General features: G+C 44.7%; 2 protein-coding genes across 4 annotated transcripts in view; one reads left to right on the top strand and one right to left on the bottom strand.

The window, feature by feature from the left end:
* Window positions 1-309: 309 nt before the first annotated feature.
* helt (helt bHLH transcription factor) lies at window positions 310-2,374 on the bottom strand. The gene is made up of 4 exons (XM_062555474.1): window positions 2,336-2,374; window positions 1,575-1,679; window positions 1,061-1,157; window positions 310-788 (listed from the first exon to the last, which is right to left on the bottom strand). Exons 1-4 carry the CDS (start codon window positions 2,363-2,365, stop codon window positions 310-312), a joined length of 711 nt encoding a protein of 236 aa, XP_062411458.1. The 5' UTR covers window positions 2,366-2,374.
* Window positions 2,375-7,072: 4,698 nt separating this feature from the next.
* The window catches only part of acsl1a (acyl-CoA synthetase long chain family member 1a), a 30,241-nt gene continuing 10,040 nt past the window's right edge, over window positions 7,073-27,273 (top strand). The window contains exons 1-5 of one of the 3 annotated variants that reach the window (XM_062523397.1): window positions 7,073-7,153; window positions 19,526-19,736; window positions 26,575-26,692; window positions 26,890-26,954; window positions 27,051-27,152. In XM_062523397.1, coding sequence (XP_062379381.1) covers window positions 19,542-19,736; window positions 26,575-26,692; window positions 26,890-26,954; window positions 27,051-27,152 — 480 coding nt within the window. In that variant the 5' untranslated portion in view covers window positions 7,073-7,153; window positions 19,526-19,541. Of the gene's footprint in view, window positions 7,154-17,640; window positions 17,821-19,525; window positions 19,737-26,574; window positions 26,693-26,889; window positions 26,955-27,050; window positions 27,153-27,273 lie in introns of those variants that run through there. The other 2 variants (XM_062523385.1, XM_062523392.1) reach the window with 2 other exon arrangements.

Genomic DNA, 27,273 nt, shown 5'->3' with positions numbered 1-27,273 from the left:
GAAGGGGTAAGATTTGGCAATGACTAAACCATTATCTGGGCTACTATCATGTGCGCTACAACTGTGGGAAACTGGGGAATGAACACTGGCAATGAAGACTGATATATAGGATTTTGTACACATTTTTTGTTACACATTTTCGTGCAATTTATAAGTCAAGCCCTTGCGAGTTTACACCTATATTGTTGAAATCAAAATGTAAAAGTCAGACATGTATTATACGTGTAATTGATTTATTTATTTCATATCTACAAATCTGCAATATTAAATGTACACATACATAAATATAGGAAATATATACATAAGTATTTACAAAGCAGCGTGTTGCGCCGTGTGCAAACTGAATGCGTTTGGATGAGAGTGGCCAATGAAGTTGATATAATGATGATCAAGTCCCTGCACTGGCGACAAGTATCCGCCGTGTTGCTGTGTCGGGGTGGATAAAGACACCGGCGAGTAACCGATAGTTGGACTCCGCGCCGAACTGTGCCAAGAAAAGTGTCCGGGGGGGCTTTGCTGGAACATGGACTCAGTGGGACTGGGGCTCTGGTACTCTGGGGAAGAGTGCAATTGGCACAAATAGTCTGCAGTGTCTGGCAATGCGCCCAGAGAGCTGAACAGAGGGTCGGTGACGACGCGGGATTTGGATTGCAGGAACGCCAAAATCCTCGCGTACTTGTTGTCTTTGGTCTCCATTCGCTCCACCGTGGTGAGGTAGTGAACCAGGTTCTTCATGCACTCGTGGTATCCATAGTGAAAATAGTTCGCAAACTCCGCTAGTAGCTCTCCTGCAAAGAATGATAAGAAAATGAGTAAGAACGATATATGTATTATATAAGTGTAGGCTGTAGTACAGCGAATAAATATGTTTGAAACGATAAAAAAAACACGGTCATACATTTAGACTTAAGGCTTATCACTACAAAAACGAAAGTGCCACTTTTTCCCACTTAAAGTGAGCCTATCAATCGCAGCGGTGCGCTAGAGTCGCGATGCTGAGAGAAGCCCGTCTGCGCGCACGCCGTAGTCCAACGCGCACCAAGCGGATTCGTGAACTCACCTTTCTCTCTGCCCCGGGGAAAGTCGGCAGAATGCAAGGCCCTCAGGTACTGAACCGTCATTTCCAAAATCTCTGCTTTCTCCAGCTTCCCAGAGTTCTGTGGATAAGGAAAAGGAAAACATCATAAGCATATCTTATATTAACGTTGACCGACCGATTCTATATCAGCCTATCCCTATAACAAACCCAGGCGTATATTACTGTGGCCTGAATTGCTATTTGGTAACTGATTCTGACTATGGTGATTTTCCTGTCATGTTTTCCAAATTATCTACATTATGTGCATAAATGCAGCGATCAATTGAATATTGGGCATACAGGTGCAAATCTTGTGGACTACCGCATATGCCAGTGGGCCATCAAAATAAAATGGACATTACGTTTTTACCATCCGTAGGTATATCTCTGTCCTATGACCGGTGTTGCATACACATTCTTTCCCAGCGCACCACTGAATAGATGCAATTTGAAACGAAATATCGTAATTCTGCGGACTCAGCTTTGCGTAACTTACCTGTTTGGCGAGCGCCATTGGCACAGTTTTCCCGAGTTCATTCAGACACCGGTTTATGCGGTCACGTCTTCTTTTCTCGATCACCTTGTGTGAAACTGGAGTTCTCTGAAAATTACCAAAAGATATGAGATATTAGACGCTAGTTAAACGGGAACAAAGCGAACAGACCAAATGTCAGCTGAAGCGCAATGTGTGCAACGGACATGTAACAGTTAGGTACCTTAAATATTTTGTGATATAGTATTCGATAATTAAAGCCAGGAGCATCCTTTACATATGCCATGTAACGGTATCGCACCAATCTTTCTATCAAGCACTACCCGCTCATTTTAGGAGAGTAATAGAGATGGAAACCACCATGGCACTGAACGCAAAATTGGCTGAGAAACTCGTGCCTGTGGAATACGCTTATTACAATCAAGAGTAGGCCTATATTCTTTTATGACATGTATACATTCTAATATACAATAAATAAAAGAAATAAACTTTTTAAAAACACTAAGCACAGTAAAACAGTATATTTACACTCTTATAATTAGTGTTAGGCGTTGACTACGGTTTGGCAAACCGGCGCGCGCAACCAATCCAGAATGGCAACCTGGATAATGACTGCTATATTTGAATGCTGTGTGTCTAGTACAACAATGTTCTAAATGAAAATTGTATTAATGTGTCAAAAAGTAACAAAAACAGAGAGTGAACTTAGTGAAGAAAGCATACAAAACATTTAGGAGGCACATATGGTTCATGATGTTACTTACTTTGCGATCCTTCATCTTGGACGCCATCATTTGGTAAATGCGAAAAATACAAAAATATATTTGTCCAGGATAGTCTTGTCTATGTGTGCTGCTAGGTGTTAAGTGGCTGGACTGAGTTGTCTGACTCAAGCCCGTCCCTTATAAAGCGATCATGCGAGGGGGCTGAAGCATTCATTGCCATAAATTATTCTATAGGATTAAAAGTAGCGCATTGGGTAAATGTGTGCATTTAGGATCAGTTAAAGAAATAGTAAAAATCTGAAGCTGTGGGGTAGCAGGGGGGCAGACCTGCTTTGTTAATCCACGTGGCTGTTCAAAAGACACGTGATTACTTTAAGAATATTATTTGCATAGTAACAACCCAGGCGGGAAATGCGAACTGAGCGGTGAGTCCGCCTGATCCGCCGGGGCGCAGTGCGCGCGAGGGAAACAAAGCCGTGGAGAAAAGAGCTCTCTTTCTCCCAACCTCGCGTTTCTCACACGATCTCCTGTTTACAAATCCCAGCAAGCTATCTTAACTTCCATCCAGGCACCGTCTGGGAGTTAAGGCCTGTCCAGTAACATTAGAGTAATTAAGTAAGCCTTTAATAGGCTGTTCCGCCGAGTTCAAGGGAGATCTTTTGGAGATGGAGTCCCCCCGTTTGTTCTCAGCGTTTCTCACACGACTTGGTGACACGTCCATCTTTTATGGGAGATGGCAAGCTTTTTGTTTACATTCTCTATTTTTGTTCCAGGCCTCGGCAGGTGTGGGATTGAGCCTGGCACACGGGCTTCGCCTCTGTCCAACCCAGAGGCTCCAGGCGTCTTTGGCACACGAGGGTTACCCACCACTGGATTCTTTTTGGAGAGGCTCAATTTGTATCCTATTATCCTATAAGAAAATGTCTATTGAAATGAATGAATAGTTTCATTGGCCTAAATTTTAATAATGCTGTGAAAGAAAGGAGGAGAAATAAAGAAGAATGCAGCTGGCCCTAATGCGCATTATTCTCCGTCACCTGCGAAAGGGGTAGCCTGGAGACCTCTATTCATTTGCCTAATTTCGGTCAACTTAACAAACTTTGGGAGAAATTATTCTGGTATTGTTGTGAAGGATGAAGCTTTCTGATCGAATTAACAGCATGTTTTGATCCGGTAAATGTCATTAGAAAGAAAGAAACAATCGCGTTTAAAGGGGTCTGGGTAATGCGCCAAGTGGAGACGCCAAAGCGCGAAGTCCACAAAGGGAGCACGCAAATGCCACAGGGGACTTTTGTACCCTCACATTGCTCAAGTTTTCCCCCAACAAAGGGCATTATTTTATACTTGAATACATTTCATACAACAATTGGCTGTTTTCTTCAAACATATTTTCACAGCAAGGTTAACAACAGGTTTATTGTGTGCGCTCCGTCCCACCGTCTCAAACGCGGTTTCATGCGCCAAAATGGTTTGCTCGTCTGTTTTTTTCACTGGGAACGTTTTAATCTTTAAAGATTCGCCTTGTTTAAATATAACGGATCCTGGGCAGAGTCGGGGAGAGTAGAAAAATTGTGTGAAGATTTAAAAAGAGAATAAAGACTCCAAAGACATCTAAAGCAACGGAGGATTTTTTCATCGCCGCGGAAAGAAAAACACTAGTGAACTGGACGAAACCATTAAATCCCATTAGTTTATAGTTGAATTTACCTTCATTTTAGAAAGCTTGAAACTGGACCAGCAGTCTTGCATGAGTTCTCCTGGATATATATAGTACGTGTGACTAAACTTAGCGAGTTAAGGATTATTGAAAACTTATACAATTGTGTCTCAATTAAAACCAACATAAGGCGCCAATGAACTCGCTGCTTATATCCGTTGTCAGTCACTCTGCGTTTATTGTATTCATTAGTTGACGTTATTTTGTGTTTTTCTATTTTTTGTCCACGCATTTCATATTGTGTATAAGACTTAAGATGTTCACAGATAATTCAACATATGTTTCCTATTTGGAAACATCGTGCGTCCTCATGCGTCACAGTTATTGTATCACATTTAAACATAATATAGACTTTTGCTGTAATTAGCTCTCTCAATCTCTCTAAACGTAGTATTCACTGCAATGGAAAAAAAATACTAAAAGCGATCTTTCATCAATATAATTCAGTATTAGGCTACTAAAAGTGCGTTTTGACGTTTAAATCAAGAGTTCAAATAACGTATTCTCACTATCACTGTCTGGATTAATTTGGAAATGGCCTTCGCGCATTTAAATTATGTTCACCAGGTGCATAAATGTGCACGAAGAGATCATTTGGCAGTTGTCTACTATTTTCGCGCACTGAAACATTGTTAAACTAGTCCAACCCCAATGAAACCCTCTACAGCAGCCTACGATATTTAATTAAGTATATTTAAGTTTGCAGGTGCAATATAGGCTATGCACCATACGTATGAACAAGGACGATTAATAGTTAGACATTTACAAAGTAACGTTATTCGTGGAGTTATTCAAACATCTCTCATTGTTTTCATGGTATTAACGTACATTTATTTTATTTCGGGCGACTCAATTTTAGGTTGAGCTTTTCTATCTCAAGTGAAGTACAAGGAAATGCACAAAGCTCTCCAAGGAGTCTGAGTATCCAATATTGAAGAAGAACGAGCCTCCGCTCAGGGTTTATTGCTGTATCATTTAAGTGTAGCTTAATCCTTTTAGTTTTTTATGTTGTCCTGTCTCCTCCATCATGAAAACGATATAAATGGAAAATCGTGGCCCTGCCCTGTACAAAAAAAGTGTTGGGCTTTAATTGAATGGGTGGACTTACAAAGCGGACCAGCTACCTGAAAGTTTAATCGGCTCTGTAAGGAGTTACCATGTGAAAGAGAATTACTCTGGCGGGCCTCAGCAACAGCGCAGTCATGCACGTCACCTTGATTACACTAGTACAGTTCGCCTTATTCGCTTGTAAAGTAAGAAGGATTCCGAATAGCACTCTTTCATACGTCAGCTGTTTATATGCAGAAAAACGCGGCACGGGACAGGGGCCTTTTAAATATATTACGGAGCAACATGGCTACTCCGTGGGGCCTAAATTAAACATTATTTTGGTTAATCACGTGCTTTGTGGGCCTACAAAAGTAACAATTAGTCTATTGTGGCGCACATTAAAAACATCATAGTGTGGTCTCTTGAAACTTTCGCGATACTTTAGCCTGTTATTGCCTTTGTTGAACTATAGACAGAGACAGAATATAGGCCTATCGGTATTATTTCAAAAGTCATGAACCCCCTATCCCATTCTTAATTTATAATTGTGTTAGCATGTCTTCAGAGTTGTGTGGTATTAAACTATTGTGCGCGCGCGTGCGCGCCTGTGTCTGTGTATAGGACATTATGTATGCTATACACAGGACGTTAATGTGTAGGCTAACTAAACTGCAGCCATTTCAAATCTTGCGGTTCTATAAATATCTGCATCAGGTCGATGCGTTGTCAGGCGCTATTCAGTGACCCGCAGTGACCTCGGGCAGTCGCTGGCGTGGTCCTTTAGCTTTGTGCGCCATCGTGAGTCTGTCTTGCATTATTTCACACGGCTCTTATTGTGTTCCTAGGAGTATCTTTTCACACGTATTTAATGGGTCCTAGTACTACTCAAACGGACGCCAGCGATGAAAATGTGGTTCACTGTCGCAAATGGCCTATGCTAAAGGGTAGTTGTTGGTCATGTTTGGTGGTTTGTCATTGAGCGAGAAAGCAACCTATATTTAAGAAATGTGAAAAAAGTAATAAAGTACGGATTGGTTTAGAATGAAGTGGGTGAAATAAGGGGTGTGACTTCTCTCAGATGCGCCTGTTATTCAAACTTATGATGACATCACAGGACCGTTAGATTGCTTTGTCGCAATTATTTGGATTTGGCAGTAGAGGGTGCTGTTGTGTAATTGAGCAGTTGGCTGATACCACTTCTTGCATGAAGTAGCCTAGTGTTACTCGACCTAACTTTCTTTACTGAGTATTGTATTGTATGCGTGTTTTCATGCTGTGGGTTGAAGATATTGCCTGCTACAGGATTGCGTGTTGAATTTCTAAAATAAAATAATTTATTTGACTATTACACAGTGAGAGGACCTAGGGAATACAATTGCCGTCATCCACTGTATACAACGTGCATGCTGTATACATGCTCAGTGGTCACAGAGAAAGTCTTTTGCTCGACATTCAGCTCCTCAGCCCGACACACACAAAATGAAATTGACACTCCCTACCTCTGTGCCAAACCACATTCACTCAGACAGTAACTGGTTACATTTGCCTCAATTAATTTTGCCTGAGTATGCCTTAATTAGCACCATTTTGCATAACCATCACCAACTTGTATAGCATCTTGCATTAAGTTTAAAACTATGGAGTTTTATTATCCAATTGTTGCAGCATTCCAGTCTGTTATCCTGTCTCGAAAATATATCCCATCATGAGGTCCTCACTTACGACTTTGCTCACCTCCCTGATGTAGCCTAAACCATTTAAAAGACAAAGGTCACAAACAGACGGTGTTCCTTCGAGCTTTGGAGAAATAGGTAGGCCTGATGACATTTGCTGTCAAGCTGCACTAAAGTAATTTCATTCACATTCAAAAACAGTACTAATTGAGTCAATACGTGTACAAAGTTCACCCTTAAATATATTCAAATTTCTCCCAGCGCCGTCCAATGATAACTCTTCTCGCATTGTCTAGCGTCAAAAATATTTGACAGCAGCTCCTATTGGCCACGTATCCGGTTTACGAATTGGGCAGTACTAAGCGCCACATCCTTTTTAAGCTTTTTGCATGGTTCATCTTCGGAGCTGATTTGCAGGTTTGTGAAATAATATGTATTTCATTGTCTTTATGGTCTTTTATCGAACCCATGGGGTTGTTTCAGCTGAAATGGCATTGACGTTGGTTGAATTGGGAATGAAATTGACAAGCTGTGTAGCCTACGACTGGTAGAGAGAGAAAGTAGGAAACAGATAGCCTACGTAACAGATTTTTTAAATGTAGTAAGTCGTGGGCTATGTTGTGTTGATTGTTAATGATTTGCAACTTTGTATTATTTTCCCGCTCGACAGTGGCAGAGATGTCACTATGGAAATTGGTGGGTGCGCTATTGCTGTAAAAATAGCGGTAGGTACTTCACCAATTACATTTAGAAACCACTGCTTGCATAAGACGTTCTCGTTCTGAAGCACTGATGGAGACTAGCTTACTACTGCTGGGAGTCCCCCCCTCCTCAACGTTCTGGTCTGCAGTGCGGGCATGATGTAAAAAACATGTCGCGTAGTTCATCGCCAGTGGTCTTTTTCTGCGAATGTGTGTTTATGGAGTTCTGTGTTACATTCACGATTTCACACTCGTGCGAGCTTTGGCCGCGCTGCCCAAGCTATCAGACAAAGCCCCCAAGAACAAGCACAGAAAAGGGGTGGCGACATTGTTGGTGTGTGACACTCAACTTTGTTTGGAAACGGTTGTCATCGTGCTGGGCTCGCAGCACGCTTTGAAAAGAGCATTGGAGTGACACCATTGTTAGTTAATTAGCTAATATTGCAACGAGCTTAAAACGGGTTACAATATGTCCATTGTTGCGTGGCATCCCGCCTTGTCGTTTCACGAGGACTGCGTGCTGCTCCCTTGCGTGTCGCACGAGTGTACTAATTGATGAGCGACAAGCTATAACTAAATTAATGCTCCAGGATCAACCGAATGTCACATTCTTTTAAGGTCGATATTTTGGTGAAGATCCCATTCTCAACAGAGTGTTGTAGGTGAATTGAGACCGGAGAACACTGCTTCCATTGCTAATTTGAATTAAAATATTAGTTGATGCAAGCCTAATGTTAGTAAGCAGTAGAGGACCTTTTCACTTTAGAGGTGACATTTGCCCAGGACCTCATTGGAGAGACTCAGTCTCAGGCCACAACATTGCTGCCCATACCAGAGTTTTTGCTTGGAGCTGTGATGAGTGTCCAGCCCACACATTCCCCAAGCTTGAGAATATATACCCCAAGGTAGGCTACCATTATACTAGGGCTAGCCACAATATCACTATGTCCTCTGTCTTCAGGTGTCCCTATTTATCAAAGCCTCTAACTTCTGGCACAAATCTGTGAGTGGTTTACGGGGCCTCTTGCAGCAAGGTCAGCAGATAAGCCTTTTGCAATCTGAAGTACTTTGAAGTGAGACTTATGTGCAAGCCCAAGATGTCAGTAAATCACCCCAGTCCTCCGTGAGCATAATGCAGCAACAGGTAAATCCTCAATCTGACCATTACATTGGTTCATGGTTTTTGACTAAACTAATGGCCTCCTTACACCAAACAACTTTGACGAGATTTGGAAGAGTCTTTTTACGAATATCACTTATTCAAGCTTTGCTTAAAAGACTACAATCTTTCAAGAATCTTTCCCAAATCTTGTCAAAGTTGACCATAAACAGATGTACCCAGTGCCCATGTGCACATGTGCTCTTTCTGGGTTCCCTGGTCATCTCTGCAGCCAGTCAGTCAGGCAACAAGAATTTGGAGAATGTTGGCAGCATAGCAGTTTCAAGCAAGTACACCCTTTTTCTTCTACGGGCCTGTCCTGTAGTTCCAGACTCGCCACCATCATTATACTAGTCAAGGGGGGAAAACAGAAGTGTTCATCCTCTTCCCCTGGTCTATTCCTTTCCATTGTGGCTGTACTTACTTTGTATTTTCCAGAAGATTCTGTAATGTATTTGCGAAATAGGAAGCAGTTTAACCACTTTGTTTTCCCTTGAACTTCCTGATCTTGTACAAAGTTGTACAAAGATGACTGAATTTGATGGTCTTGCACTAACCAATCTTACATTTTGGTCTCACTGAAGTGGTTGACATGGCCAAAGTCAGATTCACTCTACCTGTCCACAGAAGTAAACATTGGTTTATTTACTGTGTACTGTAGTGTAGTCCATTTCCTGAAGGCAGCAACAGTGTCTTGGGGCAAATGCTATATGCACTCACATGGTTTACTTGGCATGATGACCCTCGTTACTTTTCTGATTTCTGATATGTATGAAAGATGATTGCAAGATTCTATCTCATGTCAGATAGCTGTACCTCCGAACAGCACTAACCCAGCAAGGGTCCTCACCACCTTATCTGCTAATACTGCAGAAATTGGGCCCAAGTATTTAGGTGAAAGGTCACTGTGATTTCTGACTCCGCCCCAAACATCATCTCCTCTCCAAGGACCCAATCCCAGTGTTGGATTAAGATGAAAACAAAACCTACCTGCACCTTGGCAACAAAGGCCTTCCTCCTCCCATATCGTATGTACACTTTTCCTGTCATGTGATACTGGTTTCATGGAAACTATTTGCCACTTGACACTCCATGTCCTCCAGAGGCATGAATAGGGAGGATAGGGCTGGGGGGAGGGCGATGGTTTCAGCATGTTTATGGTATGGAATCTCCTTCAGGGTTTCTGCCTCTCACAAAACCACAACTCTGCTGCATGTGTGTGTTCTCTATAACGCCGTGGGCCACTAAGAGCCTCATGTGGCTGCATCTGTGTATGTGAGGCCTAGTCTGTACCACTGAGAGCCTCATGTGGCTGCATCTGTGCTCTTTGTAACGCTGTGTATGTGAGGTCTAGTCTGTAAAACTGAGCGTCTCTCCTGGCTGCATCTGTGCTCTCTTTAACACTGTGTATGTGAGGCCTAGCCTGTACCAGAGTCTCTCCTGGCTGCATGTGTGCTGTCTATTTTTTTGCTTTGTAGGGCAGTATAACACTGTGTATGTGAGGCCTAGTCTGTACCACTGAGAGTCTCTCCTGGAGTCCTGGCTGCATGTGTGCTCTCTGTAACACTGTGTATGTGAGGCCTAGTCTGTACCACTGAGAGTCTCTCCTGGCTGCATGTGTGCTCTCTTTAACACTGTGTGTGTGAGGCCTAGTCTGTACCACTGAGAGTCTCTCCTGGCTGCATGTGTGCTCTCTATAACGCTGTGTATGTGAGGCCTAGTCTGTACCACTGAAGGCCTTTTTTCACCGACAGAGAACCGGCTCCGTTCCCGTTCGCGAACCAACATTTGAACCGTTCGGCGCGTTTTCACCAAACAAAAGCCGGTTCGGAACGTGGCACCTTGGTTCAGAAGTTGAACCAAAAAATAGTTGTTTTTCCCTGCGAACCGGAGTGGGCGTGTCATTGCGTCTTTCAGAGGGAAGAAGGCTAAAAGCATGAGTTTTCCGTCCATATCAACTGTTGCCATGAGTAAACAGAACGATTCAACTAGCATTACACTGCAGACGTTGACTAGCATTTTAAACAGCTAGTTTCTGCCGTTTTTATGGGACAACTGGTCATATCATTCTCCCGTTTATGCATCTCATTAACTTTTGATTTTGCATGCACCACCCATTGTTGATGACACATCCTTGATTCTGTTCAGAACTGGTGTAAATGCGGGCTGGTTCACTAGATAGCACCACGGTTCAAAGAATTCTGAACGGCACCAGTTCAACACCAGGTTCGTTTTCGGTGAAAAAACGCCTTGAGAGTCTCTCCTGGAGTCCTGGCTGCATGTGTGCTGTCTATAACACTATGTATGTGAGGCCTAGCCTGTACCAGAGTCTCTCCTGGCTGCTCTCGCCACCAGAGGAACAGGAAGTGGCCTGTAGGATGGTTTAGATTGGAGCTGTTTTTCTCTGTCTTGAGTCAAATTCTTTTTTCTTTCTGAGAGAGCCACAGGAAAGTAGTTGAGCTCACAGATTTGTTCCACAGGCATTTCGTCTGCAGTGGTTCAAGACCTCAGAATGTCACTAACATATGGTGTGTGTGTGTGTGTGTGTGTGTGTGTGTGTGTGTGTGTGTGTGTGTGTGTGTGTGTGTGTGTGTGTGTGTGTGTGTGTGTGTGTGTGTGTGTGTGTGTGTGTGTGTGTGTGTGTGTGTGTGTGTGTGTGTGTGTGTGTGTGTGTGTGTGTGTGTGTGTGTGTGTGTGTGTGTGTGTGTGTGTGTGTGTGTGCGCGTGCGTGCGTGCGTGCGTGCGCTGAATGCACTGTTGAGCATACATGCCCCATTCTAACCTTTTACTCCCCGTCATCTCTGAACACACACTGGAGCACAAACACACTCAAGCTCAGCAGCACACTCGTGTTGTGCGTCTTGTACCTGAGTGGCTCTAGAACCTTTGATCTCAAAACCTTTCATCTCTCTTCTTTGCCGAGTCTGACATTAGACTACCAAAGAGGGAGACATGGGGTGACCCACTACAGCATCCCTTATAGCTGTTCTCACAGTGGGGTCCGCGACCCACAGCCAAGGGGTCAACAACATCTTTTGCTTGAAATGATAAAGTTGAGATTCATCATTTAAAAAAAATCATATCCACAGATGATGGCCCAAACTATTTGTGTCTACGGTATTTGCTCCTACATTAGCATATAACTTCACTCCGGTCATAAAGAACCATTCCTACTGCTGGTTGGCTTGACTTCTGTCAGCCGGCTTGCTGATGAATGTGTGAAAATGTTTTGAATATGTATATGAATTTCAGTTCTACCTCCTTTAATTCAAATTCGAATTGTAATTCTGCATCCTGTTTTTGCCCTTAATTCAAATTCAATTCAAATTCAAGAATTTTGGAGTCATTCTCAATTAAATTCTGAATTTTGCACAAGCCTGGTTAGAGGAGCCTACAGTTACAGCGTAGAGTCGACACAGAGGCATATGTTGAAAATGCCCTCTGTGTACGTGTAGGCGCTGCGTGGATTCAACACGAAGCAAGCCCAAAAGAAGCGACCACATAAAAACACGTCTCCAAAACCGCAACCCGCAACTTCACAAAATAACAAGCCCAAGTAGCTTATAATAAGTGGACTATGGCAACACTGACTGAACCCCTGCCTTCTAGCACTCCTCACTAAAGGCTTTCATGGTGAGTGTTGGTCTTATCGTGTCCATCAGCCCCTCCCTGAGGAACTGACTGATTGCTGTAATTTCCACAGTGACAGCTGATGTCCATGGAGAGCTTAATGAGTGCAGCACATCCTCCTGATGTGTGTGTGCTTTTCTGTGGCTTTTTCCAGGGATCAAACAGACCTCTGACCACATGGTTTTAAGACAGGAGGCTTGATGTCTGAGTAGGATATGGAGGTTGACCAGCCATTTTCTGTTTGGCCTTTTCCTCTGTCGCTCTGAATGTCATTATTACGCATGCTGCCTCCCCCCTTCTTAGCGTCTTGCTTGTTTTCCTCATCTATTTCTCTCTCTCTCTCTCTCTGCTCCTCCTCTCTCCTTCACTCCTCTCTCTGTGGGTCTGGACAGAGGCCAGTGGGCAGCTGACAGACTGCTGTTTGTTATGGAGAGGGGAGGGAGGTTACTGTCGGCCACAGGCCCCTGCCTTGCCCTTAGGTCAGACCATCACAGCCCCATTTACTAAACATCACCCCATGTTACTGTGTGTGTGTGTGTGTGTGTGTGTGTGTGTGTGTGGTAATGTATAAGGGATCTGTCCTGGTTTTGTGAATGAAGGCTATCCTTGTATGCGTGCGGCGCGCGCATGTGAGACCTCTTGCACGTCTTGGTTCTTTTCAAGGCAGTGATGGCTGCTTTATGTGTAGACGAGGATTGTGTTGAGGATTGTGTGTGAGCAACAAACAGGACAGGAAGTTAGTCAGCCTCCTGACAGACAGTAGGAAGTAGTGGCTGCCAGAACAGGCCACACGAAACCCAGGAGAGAGAGAGAGAGAGATGAGAGAGAGAGAGAGAGATGAGAGAGAGAGAGAGAGATGAGAGAGAGAGAGAGAGGAGAGAGAGAGAGGAGAGAGAGAGAGAGAGAGAGAGAGAGGAGAGAGAGAGAGAGAGAGAGAGAGAGAGAGAGGAGAGAGAGAGAGAGAGAGAGAGAGAGAGAGAGAGAGAGAGAGAGAGAGAGAGCAAGCAAGAGAGAGCAAGAGAGACCCCAGAGTGGTCTTAAGTAGGTCAAGGAACACCATGACACCAAACTATTCAGTCACAACTGACATGCTGACTTGGCAAGGTGATGATTGTAAGTAAAAACATATCGTGTAACTTTCAGAGAAAGCTGTTTCTGATCAAACCTCATCTAACCTCCACTGAACAATCAACACGTAGGTGTCTTGGTTTTCACGCTGCAAAAACTGATATCTACCCAAGTGTTATAATATTATATTAAGATAATTTGACTAAAATTAGTCAATTTAGATCAATATTTGATACTTGATACTCGATACTTGTTTTGTGTCTTAACTTAAAATAAGTCAAAGTATACTTTTCTTAATATAAGATTATAACACTTGGTTATATATCAGTTTTTGCAGTTGATTTAACAGTCCTCCATTCTCTCTCTCTCTCTCTCTCTCTGTGAAACTGAGTGAGCCGCCCATTCTTTCCCTCTCCCACAGCCTCCCCCTCTCCCAGTCTGAGAGCATCCTGCTATCTCTGGTGCTAAAGATGAGTATTGGAGGACAGAACTGTCTTTTGACTGCAGCAATCCAGCAGCTATTGGTGGTGATGAAGGTTCAGCATGGCATAAGTCTACCTGATGAGGTCTTTTGACTGACATTTGGCAAAGATTAGTGATTTAAGACATTGTTAAGGTCAAGGCACATGGGTCTATCTGCGAAGGATAAAACCTTGTGAGCTTTCTCATCCTCACCATTGCCATTTGTGTCACACATGTACTGTAAGTGCAAGTGCAAGTTGTTTCATCATAAGATAATGTTCCTATATCTATTTGTTGGACCTCCTACGTGCATAAACTCCGTTGTGGGGATTGTGCCCGTGTGTCTGCAGTAAGAGGACACTTTGACCTTCGGCCTATATTCCCTCTGTCCACACACTCATTCAGCACAGACCACAGACACATCCCCCCCCGGGTGGGATTGGGATGCCACATGCTAGTAGTATTTTGACCTTATCTCATGGGTCACTGGGTGCGTTAGCCAAGGCTGCTACTCCAGACAATAGCAGTCAGGCCAACAGCTTTTTCTTCCAGAAAAGAGGAGGGTGAGAAAAAAGATGGATTGCAGAATCGGGTGGGAAAAAGACGGAGGGGTTGAGATTGAACTACTCGTGAGTATTGGAAATGGTGAAGGAGATGGAGGAGATTGCAGGAAGGAAGAACTGGAGAAATCTGAGTGGTCACTGTGAGGGGGTGTGTGAGGGGGGGGTGTTCTGGCATTCCGATGAATGATGAACTAGGAAGGTGAACATGAACATGAACTGTTTGTATCATGAAAGAGAGGATGAAAGAGTAGCCTAAGAGCTGAACGTGGAGGAGATAGAGTATCAGGATGACCAGCCAGCAGTCACTAGGTCATGTCATGTGGCACATTCTTCCATTGAAAGCTCCTGTCCACTCATACATCCTGCTTTGCACCTGTCTTTACTGCCAAAGCCCCTCTCTCTCTCTCTCTCTCTCTCTCTCTCTCTCTCTCTCTCTCTCTCTCTCTCTGTGTGTGTGTGCTCGTGCACGTACATACAGTATATGCATACGTGCTTGTGTGCCTGCCTGTGCTACTGTGTAATGGTGCTGATGCTTGTGCATGGACATCTGTTGAGGCCAGACACATGTGCAGCAATTGCCCCTGGATGTCCATTGACTAGTCGTCGTTAGTTCTATTTCCTGTACACAGCCATGCAAAGCCAAAGTCAATATGGCATGTCAATAACACAAGTGTCTGTGTCAATAATCCAAGATAGCACTCGGAGCAGATCGATCAGCCATGTATACCTGGCCTCTGATTGCAATTCCTCATCAATACTTAAACAGATATGCTCAGAATAGAACACAAGGCCACATGACGAGGAGAGTAAACACCGTCATTGTGTCCATCATGGTGCAGCTCTTTGGGTGGCTCATACAGTATACATTACACTCATCTCAGCCATGGACAGGTCTTCACTGGCTGCTTTAGTCTTTCAATTGACTTTAAATAACGTGTGTGCATCATCAGTTATTCTGTTTGTTCATTCAACACAATGAAAAGTATTAAGAGCCTCCCTTGAAATGCACATCAGATGACGAACGCTGCAACACACTCACGGATCATACTCTCTGGTTACTGTGGTTAAGATGGGAAGGTCTTTGAAGGTTTGGGTATTGATGTCTTGTCTCCTGGATGTCAATACTGTTAAAAAAAAAATAAGACTGTGACCTTGACATTGCCATTAACTTACTCTTTTCGTGCCATCAAAACCAGTTGGCCTACCCAGCAATGGGCGGGCTAACAACAGCGTGTCAGTCAGTCAGTGGTCATGTTTGAGCGGGGATTAAGGTATTGAAGTCAGCAATAAAGGCAATTTACAGGCTGATGGTTAAAAGGCCTCTTTACTTGTGTGGGATTAGGAGTAGATCTGTTTTTTTCGGAGCCCTGTTGGTCCCTGGGTGCTAATCCAGCCTGCGCAGAGCTGTGCTAATGAGCGTGTAAGACCAACAAGCCTCCAGCCCACCTCTGACACACACAAACAGTGTGACAATCTCACCAGCTCACACTTAGCATTTGTGAGAAGTAGCCTTGGCTAGTCTAGGACCAGGATGGGCAGCTAGCGGCCCTCCTCATTCAGTGCCGCCTGCCGATCAATTTTACATTTTCAAACGTTATTAAAATGTTGGTTTTGTCTCACGTGTTTTTACCACATCTGAGCCGGGTCCTTATTGTAATGTGTAGACTCTAGGAGCATGCAGCGTTTGATTTTTATCTGAGCTTCTTAGAAGCTGTTCTGTGGGTTCTGCCATGTGTCACATACACAGCTGGAGCGTTTTCTCAACTAAACAACTTCTACTCCTCTCCCCTCCCCTCCCTCACGTTTTTCCAGAACGTTCTGTTTGGAAGGCACCAGGTTTTATATAGCTCACTATCGTACCATTCTTTCCAGATCTGTCTTTTCTGCCCTGTCCTCGGTTAACTTGTCGCCACCTTTGTAAATCATTTAGTCATTTCCAGTGACCATATAGAATATACAGCCATTGCTCCATACCAGCCCCTTCCTCCTTGGCTCACCCTCACTACACGGTATCTCATGTTATTCTCTCTGTCATATATACAGCTTGGTCTGCCTCACTTATGTTTAACACTTCATATCCTGTCTATTCTTTAGCAATTCCCTTATCTTCTCATTTTCTCTTTCACTGCCCCCCTCCCCCCATTGTGTGTGTGTGTGTGTGTGTGTGTGTGTGCACGCCTGCTTGGCTGACCAGTGTGGGGTGACTGGTAGGGCAGCTCTGTCATTGGCTCCTACCCGCTGCAAGCCAAGTATGGAGGGTCTCAGCAACAGGCATGGGGGGTTACCTTTCGCCTGGAAACCTCCAAGAGCCTACCATGTGACCCATGAGGCATGTCTCTCTGAGGACCAGCTGACAGACGCTCTCTCTCTCACATACACACACACACACACACACACACATGGTCACACTGAGATGCTTTCTTGCACTTTCTTACACACACACACACACACACACACACACATATATATGTAACACATCCTTGCACATTCATGGCTGTACTAGTGGGCTCTGACACTGGACACACAAAAGCCGTGGTGTGAGAAGGGGGTGGGGGTGATTTGGGTGGTGTGGGTGGTGAGAGTGTAGTTGACAGAGAGAGAGAGAAATGTGTATGAACAGTGTGTCCCTGCCACTCTCTACACCCCATCATTCAGCCCTGCGGTGGATAAGGAGCACTTCCCTGTTGGCCCTTGTGAGCGTGGCCACGGTGGTCAGAGGTATAGGCCAGTGGTAAAGTTGGGTAAACAAAACGAGCGCTGGAAGCCCCAGCAGTTCCTTCCCCGTTACTATCACCTAGCAGGCCGCGTAGCAGGAATGAGTGGCTCTTATCGGTAGATGGGATCCAGCACACAGCGGAGCAGCTCACCTGCGCTCCTGTTTGACGGAGATTACAGGTGTAGTTCATTAACCTGTCTGCTCCCGAGTTCCGCTCTGGCCAGATGGCAGAGATTGGCAGAGTGCGGCCGTGACACCCTCGGGTGCCTTGGACCTCCGAGCACGGTGGTCTGTCCATCCTGGATACTGCCAACACGATATGCAATTCATGCAGATAAAAATGGCAAATCTCTCTGTCATGATCTCTCTCTCATTCTCCCTCCCCCCTCTCCCTCTCTCCCTCTCTCTCTCTCTCCCTCTCCCTCTCCCTCTCTCTCTCTCTCTCTCTCTCTCTCAGAGAAGAGTGGAAGGAAGAGGGAGGGAGCGTGACAGAGAGAGAGAGAGAGAGACTCACATGCTCATGTTGCTGTTTGGGAGGGGGGTGTGCCTTGCTATTCATAGTCGTGAGAAGCAGAGTGGGCTCTGCCACCGGCCACTGCTTTCTCTGTTCTCCAGTCTCCAGTCTCCTGCTCCTGCTCCTGCTGCTGCTGCTGCTTCTACTGCCGCTCACACGCTTTCTCTCTCGCAGCGATTACACACCCAAGCTCAGGATTTTATCTGTCCACTACTTCTTTTTCTCTCATCGGGCTTCGTTGGATGCACACAGGGTCACTGGACATTTTGAAGTAAGAATGCTGTTTCGTCATGTCTTCTGTCGGTAGCAGGCTAGTTGGCTTGACCATTTTCAGTTCCACTCCCTCTGAGATTTTCCTCAACTACCCACTTGTTGTGCTGATGAAATTCAACCACTGAACTTGTACTGATGTTGTAATGATGCACATGTAAGCAGTAAGCACAACGTATTGGAGGCTAGACTGACATTCTTGTTGGCTCTGCTTTCACAATCAGCCACTCTCAACTGCTTTAGGCAGATTTCAGGCTGGATTTGTGGTTTCAGTGAACTGTGAAACTGTGAGTGTTTGGGTCAGGTCAAGGGTAACTTGACCAGTGTACTGAGGTGACCTCCAGAGAAATTCTGGTGAGGGACGAGAACCTAATTAGTGAGAAGAGTCCGCTGAGCCTCTGTTTTCATCTACTGTGTGTTACTTGGAAAAGTATCTTCTAAAATAAGAAATCTTATACTCTTTAGTTGGAAAATGATTAGATGACCTCAGTGCCTTTTACTACTTTCATTTACAATAGATGTTTTTCAAAAACACAGGAAATTCATAGGAAAGCCTCTTTCACCATTAAACTCAGACAATAACAAAGTGATCGGAAGTAGTCTTTATGGTAGACAAAGTGTTCATTGAATAATTGATGTGTTCAATGTGTTAGGCTTGGAGTAGACGTCCTTTCAACACATTGGCTTTATTAAAGAGGTAAACTATTATGCAACTGTAGCTTCAGGCCTTTCAGACCACCAGCCCTACCAGGTTAGGGTTAGTAAAGTACTGCCCCTTCTCTGTTCATTATTCAATTATCTCTACCTCAATACTTTAAATGCTGGAAATGAACGTTTATTATTTATTGAATAGATGAAGGACCAATTAACCTTGTACATTATGTATAATATCGCTGTCAATTGTGACTTGAGTCTGAAGCATTGTGTCACACTTCACAGAACAACACTTCACAGCTAGGAGTGAAAATCCAACATGGGTGGAAAGGCTGTTGTGTTTCTGTGGCCATTATAGGCTTTCAAAACCAATACAGAGACGTCTATTAGACAATGCTGTGCATCTACATTTGAGCGTCAGTGCCTTCTTGTAATAAGAAATATCCTGAGTAAAAGCGACTCGTATAATTCCAGTGATCATCTCCTTTGACCAGTGAAGTTAGTTCAAGTTAGTCGCAGCTGGCCAGACTGGGGCAGTTGTTGGCCGGTGTCTCTCCACTCCAGCACTCCAGGCCGGGGAGTGGCACAGCAGGGGCAGGAAAGGCAGCAGTGTTTGTCATGAAAGGAAACCAGGCGAACTCCAGAACGTGGTTAAGCTATGAGTCAGGCGCAGCTGATGGCCTCAGGAAATAGGGAGCCTCCAAGGCACTACTTCAGTGATGCCCCCGCCAGCCGCAGGAGCTTTTTGGAGGGTCATTCTCAGTTCCACCTCTCTGTCCTGTCCTGTCCTGTCCTGCCTTGTCCTGTCCCTCAGTGTGTTGTTATTTACTTACAGCTGTGGTATGTGCACAAGTAGGAGGTTTGCTCTGTTTTAGAACATTCTAGAAAAATTGGACAACACATACACACAGTTCTTTGTGTATGGTAGCTTAAATACTAAATAAATCTCTACTACCTCCTACCTACTCATTCCTCTTCATTCCTCTTCCTCCCTTCCTTCCTCTTCCCTCTGTGTCTTATTCTCATCCTTTCCTTTTGTCTCTCTCCCTCAGATAGTGCAGAGACGCCATGCAGGCCCAGGACCTCCTGAGACAGCTGCGGATGCCCGAGATCAGCGACGTGCGGGAGTACGTGCGCAGCCTGCCTGCCAACACGCTCGTGGGTATGGGCGCCCTGGCGGCCGTCACCACCTACTGGTACGCCACGCGGCCCATAGCCCTCAAGCCGCCCTGCGACCTCGCCATGCAGTCCATCGAGGTGCCGGTAAGGAACCGGGCGAAGGGAGAGGGGAGAGGGGGGGGCGCATGGTGGTCAAGAAGACGGAAGGCGGTCAGCACAGGAATGGGATTTGATGTGCTGTTATTGATGTGCTTCTTGTCATCCGTATCATTGTGGAGTTAGTCTTCGTTGAGGTTGTAGGTGGTTGAATACAGTGCCCTGAATCTATCATTCCTGATAAGGACGGAAGTGTAAAGACCGTGTGAGGGGATTGCAAGAGAGAATATGGCACTCACGGCTGTAGTGATCTGATCAGCTAGCGCTACTATCCCACTGCCTCCTCAGTGGCCCAGCCGTCCCAAGGAGCACTCAAAAGGGTTTTGTCTTCTGTAAAAGAGACCGGAGTCGCTGGTAGACAGGCAAGTAATTGGCCGATTAGCGGTAATGAGGAAACTGAATGGTGCCGTGAAAACGAGAGGCGTTGCTTGTTTTGTAAGCGTATTGTTGCACTTTACTGGACAGACTATAGTAATCCCACCACTGTGTTTGTGCTGGCATAAGCCGCAGTGGAGCCACTAGTTGGGGCAGATAGTGGACACTTGTGGTGATGTGCTTAAGAAATTTATAAATCATCGAGTGGGCATGGGTCCCCAGTTACAAAGGACTGTCTGGGCATTAGTCCTCATGTCTTCTAAAGCATTTTGAGACTGTTACATGTCATATAGCACACAGTTTGCAGTGATCATCACTGAATTCATTAATGACCACTGCACACACTTGCTATACACAAGCTGTATAGTGTGTTGTAAGGATCAGGCTAGTAATCCTCACGGTTTTTCCTCAGGAAAGTAGATAACTCAGCCAGACACGGATGAACAATGCTGTTCTTCATTTATTTTAGGGCAGGGTACCATAGACTCCCACAGGGAAGACAGACTTGTCAGTTGGTTGAGGGTAAACGGACCATAACACACATTAGATAAATGCGGTGGCATAACTGTCCACACACGCATGCAAGGTGTAAGTAAGAGAGAGAGAAGGGGGGCAACAACATGTGACGTCATCAATGGGCGATCATTACAGTGTGTGTGTGTGTGTGTGTGTGTGTGTTGAGTTCTTCTGTCAGATAAGATTAGGGTTCAGCGTGAGTGTGTCTGGCACCTGTGTTTTGTTGATGCCCCTCTCTATCCCTGGAGGTTGACACTGTCTAAAGCTAGAAATGAGGCGGTGCTCCCGTCTGTCTCTCCTCTTTGGTTAACTTCACAGGGTTGAGACATGTCAACTTCAGTTTTGGTCAGCCCTCTTGTCACCTCCACACAATGGGAAAACTCTGGCAGGCCCAGATATGATCTTCATTGCCATTCTAGTGTCAGTTAGTATTTGCATTGTAAATGGAAGCTTTCAAACTTTGACTTACTTAAGACTATAAACAAAACAGCTATGTCGACTCGTCTGGTAGTTGTAAGATGACCTGTCCTTTTTGAGGCTTTTATTATGCCTGTCTTGACCTAACTAGGCCACCCAGTGTACATTTACAGTCAGTGTGGCAGGTTGTAGTGTGAGACTTAGACATCTATGTTAAGTAGGTTTAGAACACGCACAAGTACATGGCCATTTTTTGCACATACACGTGATGTATTGTGTGATGTGTAATCTTGCCACTTTTAGTTGTCGTAGGCAAGTCCCTTCACCCGACGGCCATCTTGCCTATTTATAGGAAAGGCAGCTTTCCTATATTCACGCTTTCCCTATTCAAATGAAAGAGGAGGCATACGTAAGGGACACTTACAGTACATTACAGGAAAGGGCAGGCTATGTCTAGTCAGCTGACACATTGGTGTTACAAACTAACCCCATGCATTTCTGTGGAAGTTTCTCATGGGAAGAGATGATCCTTATGGAAATATGGAGCTAAAATTATTTGTTGTGCCACAGCCATGTCATCAGATGATCTATTTTTTGTTGTCCGCTGTTAGTCCAGTTAGACTATTCATTCATTCATGATGACTAGCAAACTGAGGACAAATGCGACTCTGCCTACAAATCGTATATCTCTACAAATGTGTACAAATGTGGTGAGATAGGTAAGCAGAAGGGAAGGGAAGTCCATACATTGTATAAGTGAAAATGTAGGTGGTCTTTACCCAGGTGTGGCCAGAACAATGGCGTTAGCATCGCTTCTGTACAAAACCAAATAAGGCATTTCACTGTCATACCGTAAGAATTTCAGTCCAGTCTGATCAAATAAAGATCTTTTGTTTGCTGTGAAATGTGGACGGTGTACTGTTAGTTTATCATTTTTATATACGCAATAAATAAAGGTGGATATACTTGTGTATATGTGTATGCTGGAGAGAGGCCTAGAGGTGCCCATATTTCATGTTTCATGTTGCCTACATCACGTCCCTTATCGGTCACACTTAGTCATATGAGGCAGAGTTGCCCACAAGTTCACGGAGATCAAGAGTTATCTATGAAGACACAGATTTCAGCACTAACCACAGTTTCATATCCAGTCCTTATGACTGTCTTTTCTATCCAGTATTTGATGTGCTGAATATTATATTGCCCATTTAGACTTAGGGTTCTTTTCAATTTTTTAGGATTGAGTTGGGTGACTGTTTTGATCATTTTGTAAACACCTGCAGTAGGTGCTGCTTGTATGGCTGTTCCAGGTGTGTTCCTGCTGATTACAGATGTGACCACAGTTCCCACCCGACTGTAACTCACTATCTCTCTCTCTCTGAGGCTGGAGATCTCATTTGGTCTGTATCTCACTATCTCTCTCTCTCTGAGGCTGGAGATCTCATTTGGTCTGTATCTCACTATCTCTCTCTCTCTGAGGCTGGAGATCTCATTTGGTCTGTATCTCACTATCTCTCTCTCTCTGAGGCTGGAGATCTCATTTGGTCTGTATCTCACTATCTCTCTATCTCTGAGGCTGGAGATCTCATTTGGTCTGTATCTCACTATCTCTCTCTCTCTGAGGCTGGAGATCTCATTTGGTCTGTATCTCACTATCTCTCTATCTCTGAGGCTGGAGATCTCATTTGGTCTGTCGGTGAGACACGCAATAGAATTATTCTGAATTCTAGGCAAGTGTGTGACTCTGATAGAGTGGTGGCGGGACAGAGTGAGAGGGAGTGTGTGTGAAAGACACACACTCCCAAACAATCTACAGGTTAAATATGGGACGTATACAGCTGCTCTCGCCATTGAGTCTCCGGCCTACTTTTAACAACTGAGTCTGCTCCCTCTGAGCCAACAGCACATTCCTACAGACCGTATCTGCTATGTGCCTGGACTTGTAACTATGTGTGTGTGTGTGTGTGTGTGTGTGTGTGTATGTGTGTTTCCATACATGTTGGTGCCGGTGTGTGGGTGTCTGGATGCCTAGATCAAGCTTGGATGGATATGTGGTGTGTGTGTGTGTGTGTGTGTGTGCCTCTCTAGTGTGTGAGTGGGCGTCTGACTTAATGTCTTCTGAGAGCATGTAGGCGTGCTGCTGCTCTGTATATGTGCCTTGTTTGACAACCGCTTCCCTACAAACAAAAGAAGTCTGTTTTTTTGGTGGTACAGTAGAACTTGACCTTAGTGAGATTCGTTCCCTTAAAAACAAGCGCGCACAAAAACAATCTTTGTGTTCCTTTTGTTCTGCTTGGTGTTGTCTTTGTCTTGGGCCACAATAGCCACTCTGAGAGCTGGCCTGGTCCTCTCAGCGCTGCTTGTCCTGCCCTCTCGTTCGCTGTGTTGCTTGGGCTCTCTGAGCCTTATTGTGATTTGCATACCGTATGTCCATTGTGGGCCAAACTCCATATAGGATAGGAATCTAATGGCGTATCTCTCCCTCTAGTTTCTCTCTCTGCTTTATGTCATATCCCTCCTTCTCTTCTCTTCTCTTGAATTTCCCCTTGGGGATCAATAAAGTATCTATCTATCTATCTATCTATCTATCTATCTATCTATCTGAGAGGTCGTTTTCTCTGTCCTGTTCCAAGAGCCTCATCTCCAGCCCTAACACACTGTGCCAAGGAAAGGAAAGCATTATTACCTTTTTACGGTCAACAGAGATGTTTGTCCTTCTGAATGTGTATGAGAGGGGTGGGGAGATAGTCTCTGGATGTAGTGTGTGTGTTTGGTGGGGGGGTGTTAGTGGAATCATGGCGGAGATCGCTGGCTGCGGTCCCAGAAGTGTTTGGTGGTGACAGATGCAGGGCATTGGCAGCTGCGGAGTCGACCTGATGCAGGGACCTGGGGGGGGGGGGGGGGGGTCACTCCCGGGTACACGTGGACGAGGCGGCCAGAACACAGCGGGCCTACAGGTGGAGGAGAGCAGAGGAGGAGTCCTATAGATACAGACAGAGATCTCAGAACACGCCCACACACTTACAGATCTCTCTCTCTACATATGTATAAATAGTATAGCCTATATGGATAGATATATATAGATATAGGCTCAAAGGCACACGTACACACAAGCTGAAATAATAAACATTTGCAGACAGAAACAAACGTAATGTTGCCCATGCACAGGAGAAAGCCTAAATGATATCTGTACAGTTAGAGTTAGATAGGCAACCACAGAGGCGAAAATATGCTGACGTTCTCTGGAGATCAATATACTGGATACACACATACCATAAACAAACGCACACACTTCTACATACTTTTACATTCAAACTCCTCACAGGTACTCACAGTATACAGCAGTATGCTCAAGTATAGAATAATCAGGTACACCCATTGACATATGTGGAAGAGCTTATTGTGCCTTGGCTGGATGTGCTTTTCGCTAGACTCCTTTAAAGTGTAACTTCAACCCATAACTCCACCCACTTCACATTTCTGAAAAAGGCTTTCAAAATGGGCAGGACGTTCTGAAATTTGGAAGGTAGTGCAGCACTGCTGCAGCCAATCAACCATGGTGATTTCGTGTCAATCTTGGAATGAGTGCTGCAGACATGGCTTATCACAGGTAGGCTAATCAGGGCAGCAGGTGTTGGGGCGTTTCATTCCTAATTTGTAATGACCCGGTGATGTAGTCTCGGGAGAAAAGTGCAGGACTACGTCAGCATTCCAATAGCATTTTGGACCAAAATGCTATGGCATGTTTCAACCTGTAGAGGGCGCGGAGAGCTATATCTCCAATTCAAAATCATACGAAATGTTACTTTTCTCGGGAAACACGATTTTTGTCAATATTAACCCTGGTAATAGTGTAGGTCACCACTTATGAGTAATTTCAATCAATCAACAGCTCAAAAAACATAGGGTTCAGTTACACTTTAACTGCGCCAGCATCACAAGGGAAAGGCCATCTGTGCTGTTTCACCGAGGTTGTGTCCAATTGATTCCTTTGCCGCCCCGTCACTGGGCGGATGACATCAGCCCCACTCCCCTGCTGATCAGAAACAGATGATGGAGTCATCTGTGCTGGACCTGTTGCAGGCGCAGCGTTATGCAAACCTCACGCCGCTCCAAAACAGGCCATCTGCGGCGTCCAATCACAAACTGTAGCTGTCGGCTACTAGTCAAGTTCCTCTTATGGGTCTATCACAAGACCTACTCCTCAAAGCACAGTTGTCATGGAGACAGACACTCTCTCTCTCTCTCTCTCTCTCCATGGGGGAGGGGGAGGAGTGGGTGCCATGGCAACTGCTTGTCTGTCAGAGGTTATTGCTTGAGGTGTTCTGGTGTTGTTGCCTCATTAATGGACACCAAAACACCTGCCGTTGTTCAAATAAATAGTGCTTGAGTTTGTGGGAGGGTGTGCTGCTGCGGTGTGTGGACTTGTGAGGTGTGACTGTGTTAGGCTGACCAGGCTAACAGCTGGATTGGACCTCACATGAGATGACCTAGTTAGTTTAACCCAGGAGGATATCATAGAAGAAAGTTATGGCTGTAATTTAGTGCAGTTTTGCACTTAGACAATATAGACAATACACGCGCAAGCTGTGGTGTGTTGATCTTGGAAAAAGGTCACTCTGGATCAGAACTTAGTTAAGTACCAGCAACCACTCCATACTCAACAGTACCACTTTAAATTCTGAATCATAATGTCTTCATTTCACTTCTGTTCATCCACTGCTAGCTACATTTCCCCTTCTCCATACCCAACTCGTTCACTCACACATACTGACACAACATGTGCAAAGTGGGTGCGTATGTGTGTACATGTACATTGCCACAGGAAGCGAAAGTGACTCATTTCCTGTTTAAAGCATCCACTCTGGTTTGTGCCCCTTAAAGGTTTTTAGTAGGCATGAGAGCCACATGACTTAGTGACTATAAAGAGATTATTTGGCATGTATGGCGTGTGTAGATTACCACAGGAAGCGAAAGTGACACAAACCAGAGTGGATGCTTTAAACAGGAAACTGTTTAAAGCATCCACTCTGGTTTGTGCCCCTTAAAGGTTTTTAGTAGGCATGAGAGCCACGTGACTAAGTGACTAGACTACTGGTATTTGGCATGTATGATGCCTGTCCATGTTTGCATTCATGAATGTGTCAAATTCCTGTGATAATTCTGTCAAGTCTAGTACTAGTGCAGCAATATTGTTTAAACCTAAGAAGACACAGTTGTGACCGTTCCATAATATTATTAAGTGTCGTTCAATGTTATTACAATACATCAGTATGATTTTAGTGTGGTGGGCCCAACTGAAGGGCCACTGAAACTCAACCCATCAGAGAGAGCCATCCATTGGAGTTCTCCACAGTGAGACTATGAGGAGATATTCAGTGCAGAGACTAATCAGGGATTCATTAATCCACCTCCACCTCCTTGGAGCACATATTGCTGCTGCAGTCTATGGCCCTTAGATTCACACTACCTGCGGGCGAGACACTGTTCACTGACATGTGCATGTTTGTGTTGACAGGGCGAGGAGCATATCAGGCGCTCCGTTCTACTGGATGAGGGCAAAGAGTTGATGACTTGTTACTATGAAGACGCACGCACAATGTACGAAGTGTTCACACGAGGAGTGAGGGTGTCGAGTAAGTACAACTTGTATTTTGAACCATTAAGAATTAGTCACTCTCATGAAAACACCTTATTATTATTTGAAGCATTTTATACTCATCACTATATCAGGCTGTCTAAATCAAATACTACAGAGGTTCATAGATCTTTTACCAGAGTTTAAAAGCCACAAGTGGAAGAGATTAATGTGTGAAATACCTCTGTTCTCCAGATGATGGGCCTTGCCTGGGTTCCAGAAAACCCAACCAGCCTTATGAATGGCTGTCCTATAAGGAGGTAGAGTCTTCTCCATACCTTGTCCAAACAGTACAGTAGATGCTGTCAGATGAGTCACTGAATGCTCCTAACGCTCTCCATGCCTCACCTGTGCAGGTGCAAGAGATGGCTGAGAATATCGGCGCTGCACTCGTCCACAGAGGCCACTCGCATAGTGGGGACAGGAATGTCGGCATCTTCGCGCAGAATCGGCCAGAGGTGAGGGCTGACCGCGAGTCAGAAGTTCGGCAGGTGTTCTGCTGTGCCAGCTGAGTGTTCTTGTGCTGTTTACATGAGGTGTCTAGATGAGAGTGCATTTGGATATATATCCAGTTATGAC

Source organism: Sardina pilchardus, chromosome 2 (assembly GCF_963854185.1).
Source record: "Sardina pilchardus chromosome 2, fSarPil1.1, whole genome shotgun sequence".
Classification (NCBI taxonomy): domain Eukaryota; kingdom Metazoa; phylum Chordata; class Actinopteri; order Clupeiformes; family Clupeidae; genus Sardina; species Sardina pilchardus.
Note: the sequence above shows the minus strand (reverse complement) of the source record. Positions and strands in the feature narration are given on the sequence as shown.

What these genes read in the sequence shown, in the direction of transcription:
- helt (XM_062555474.1), bottom strand. Translation starts at nt 2,365, where the DNA reads ATGATGGCGTCCAAGATGAAGGATCGCAAA. An exon ending in CCAAGATGAAGGATCGCAAA is followed by an intron (nt 1,680 to 2,335) that starts GTAAGTAACATC and finishes GGTAATTTTCAG; the next exon opens with AGAACTCCAGTTTCACACAA. An exon ending in TCCCCGGGGCAGAGAGAAAG is followed by an intron (nt 789 to 1,060) that starts GTGAGTTCACGA and finishes CATTCTTTGCAG; the next exon opens with GAGAGCTACTAGCGGAGTTT.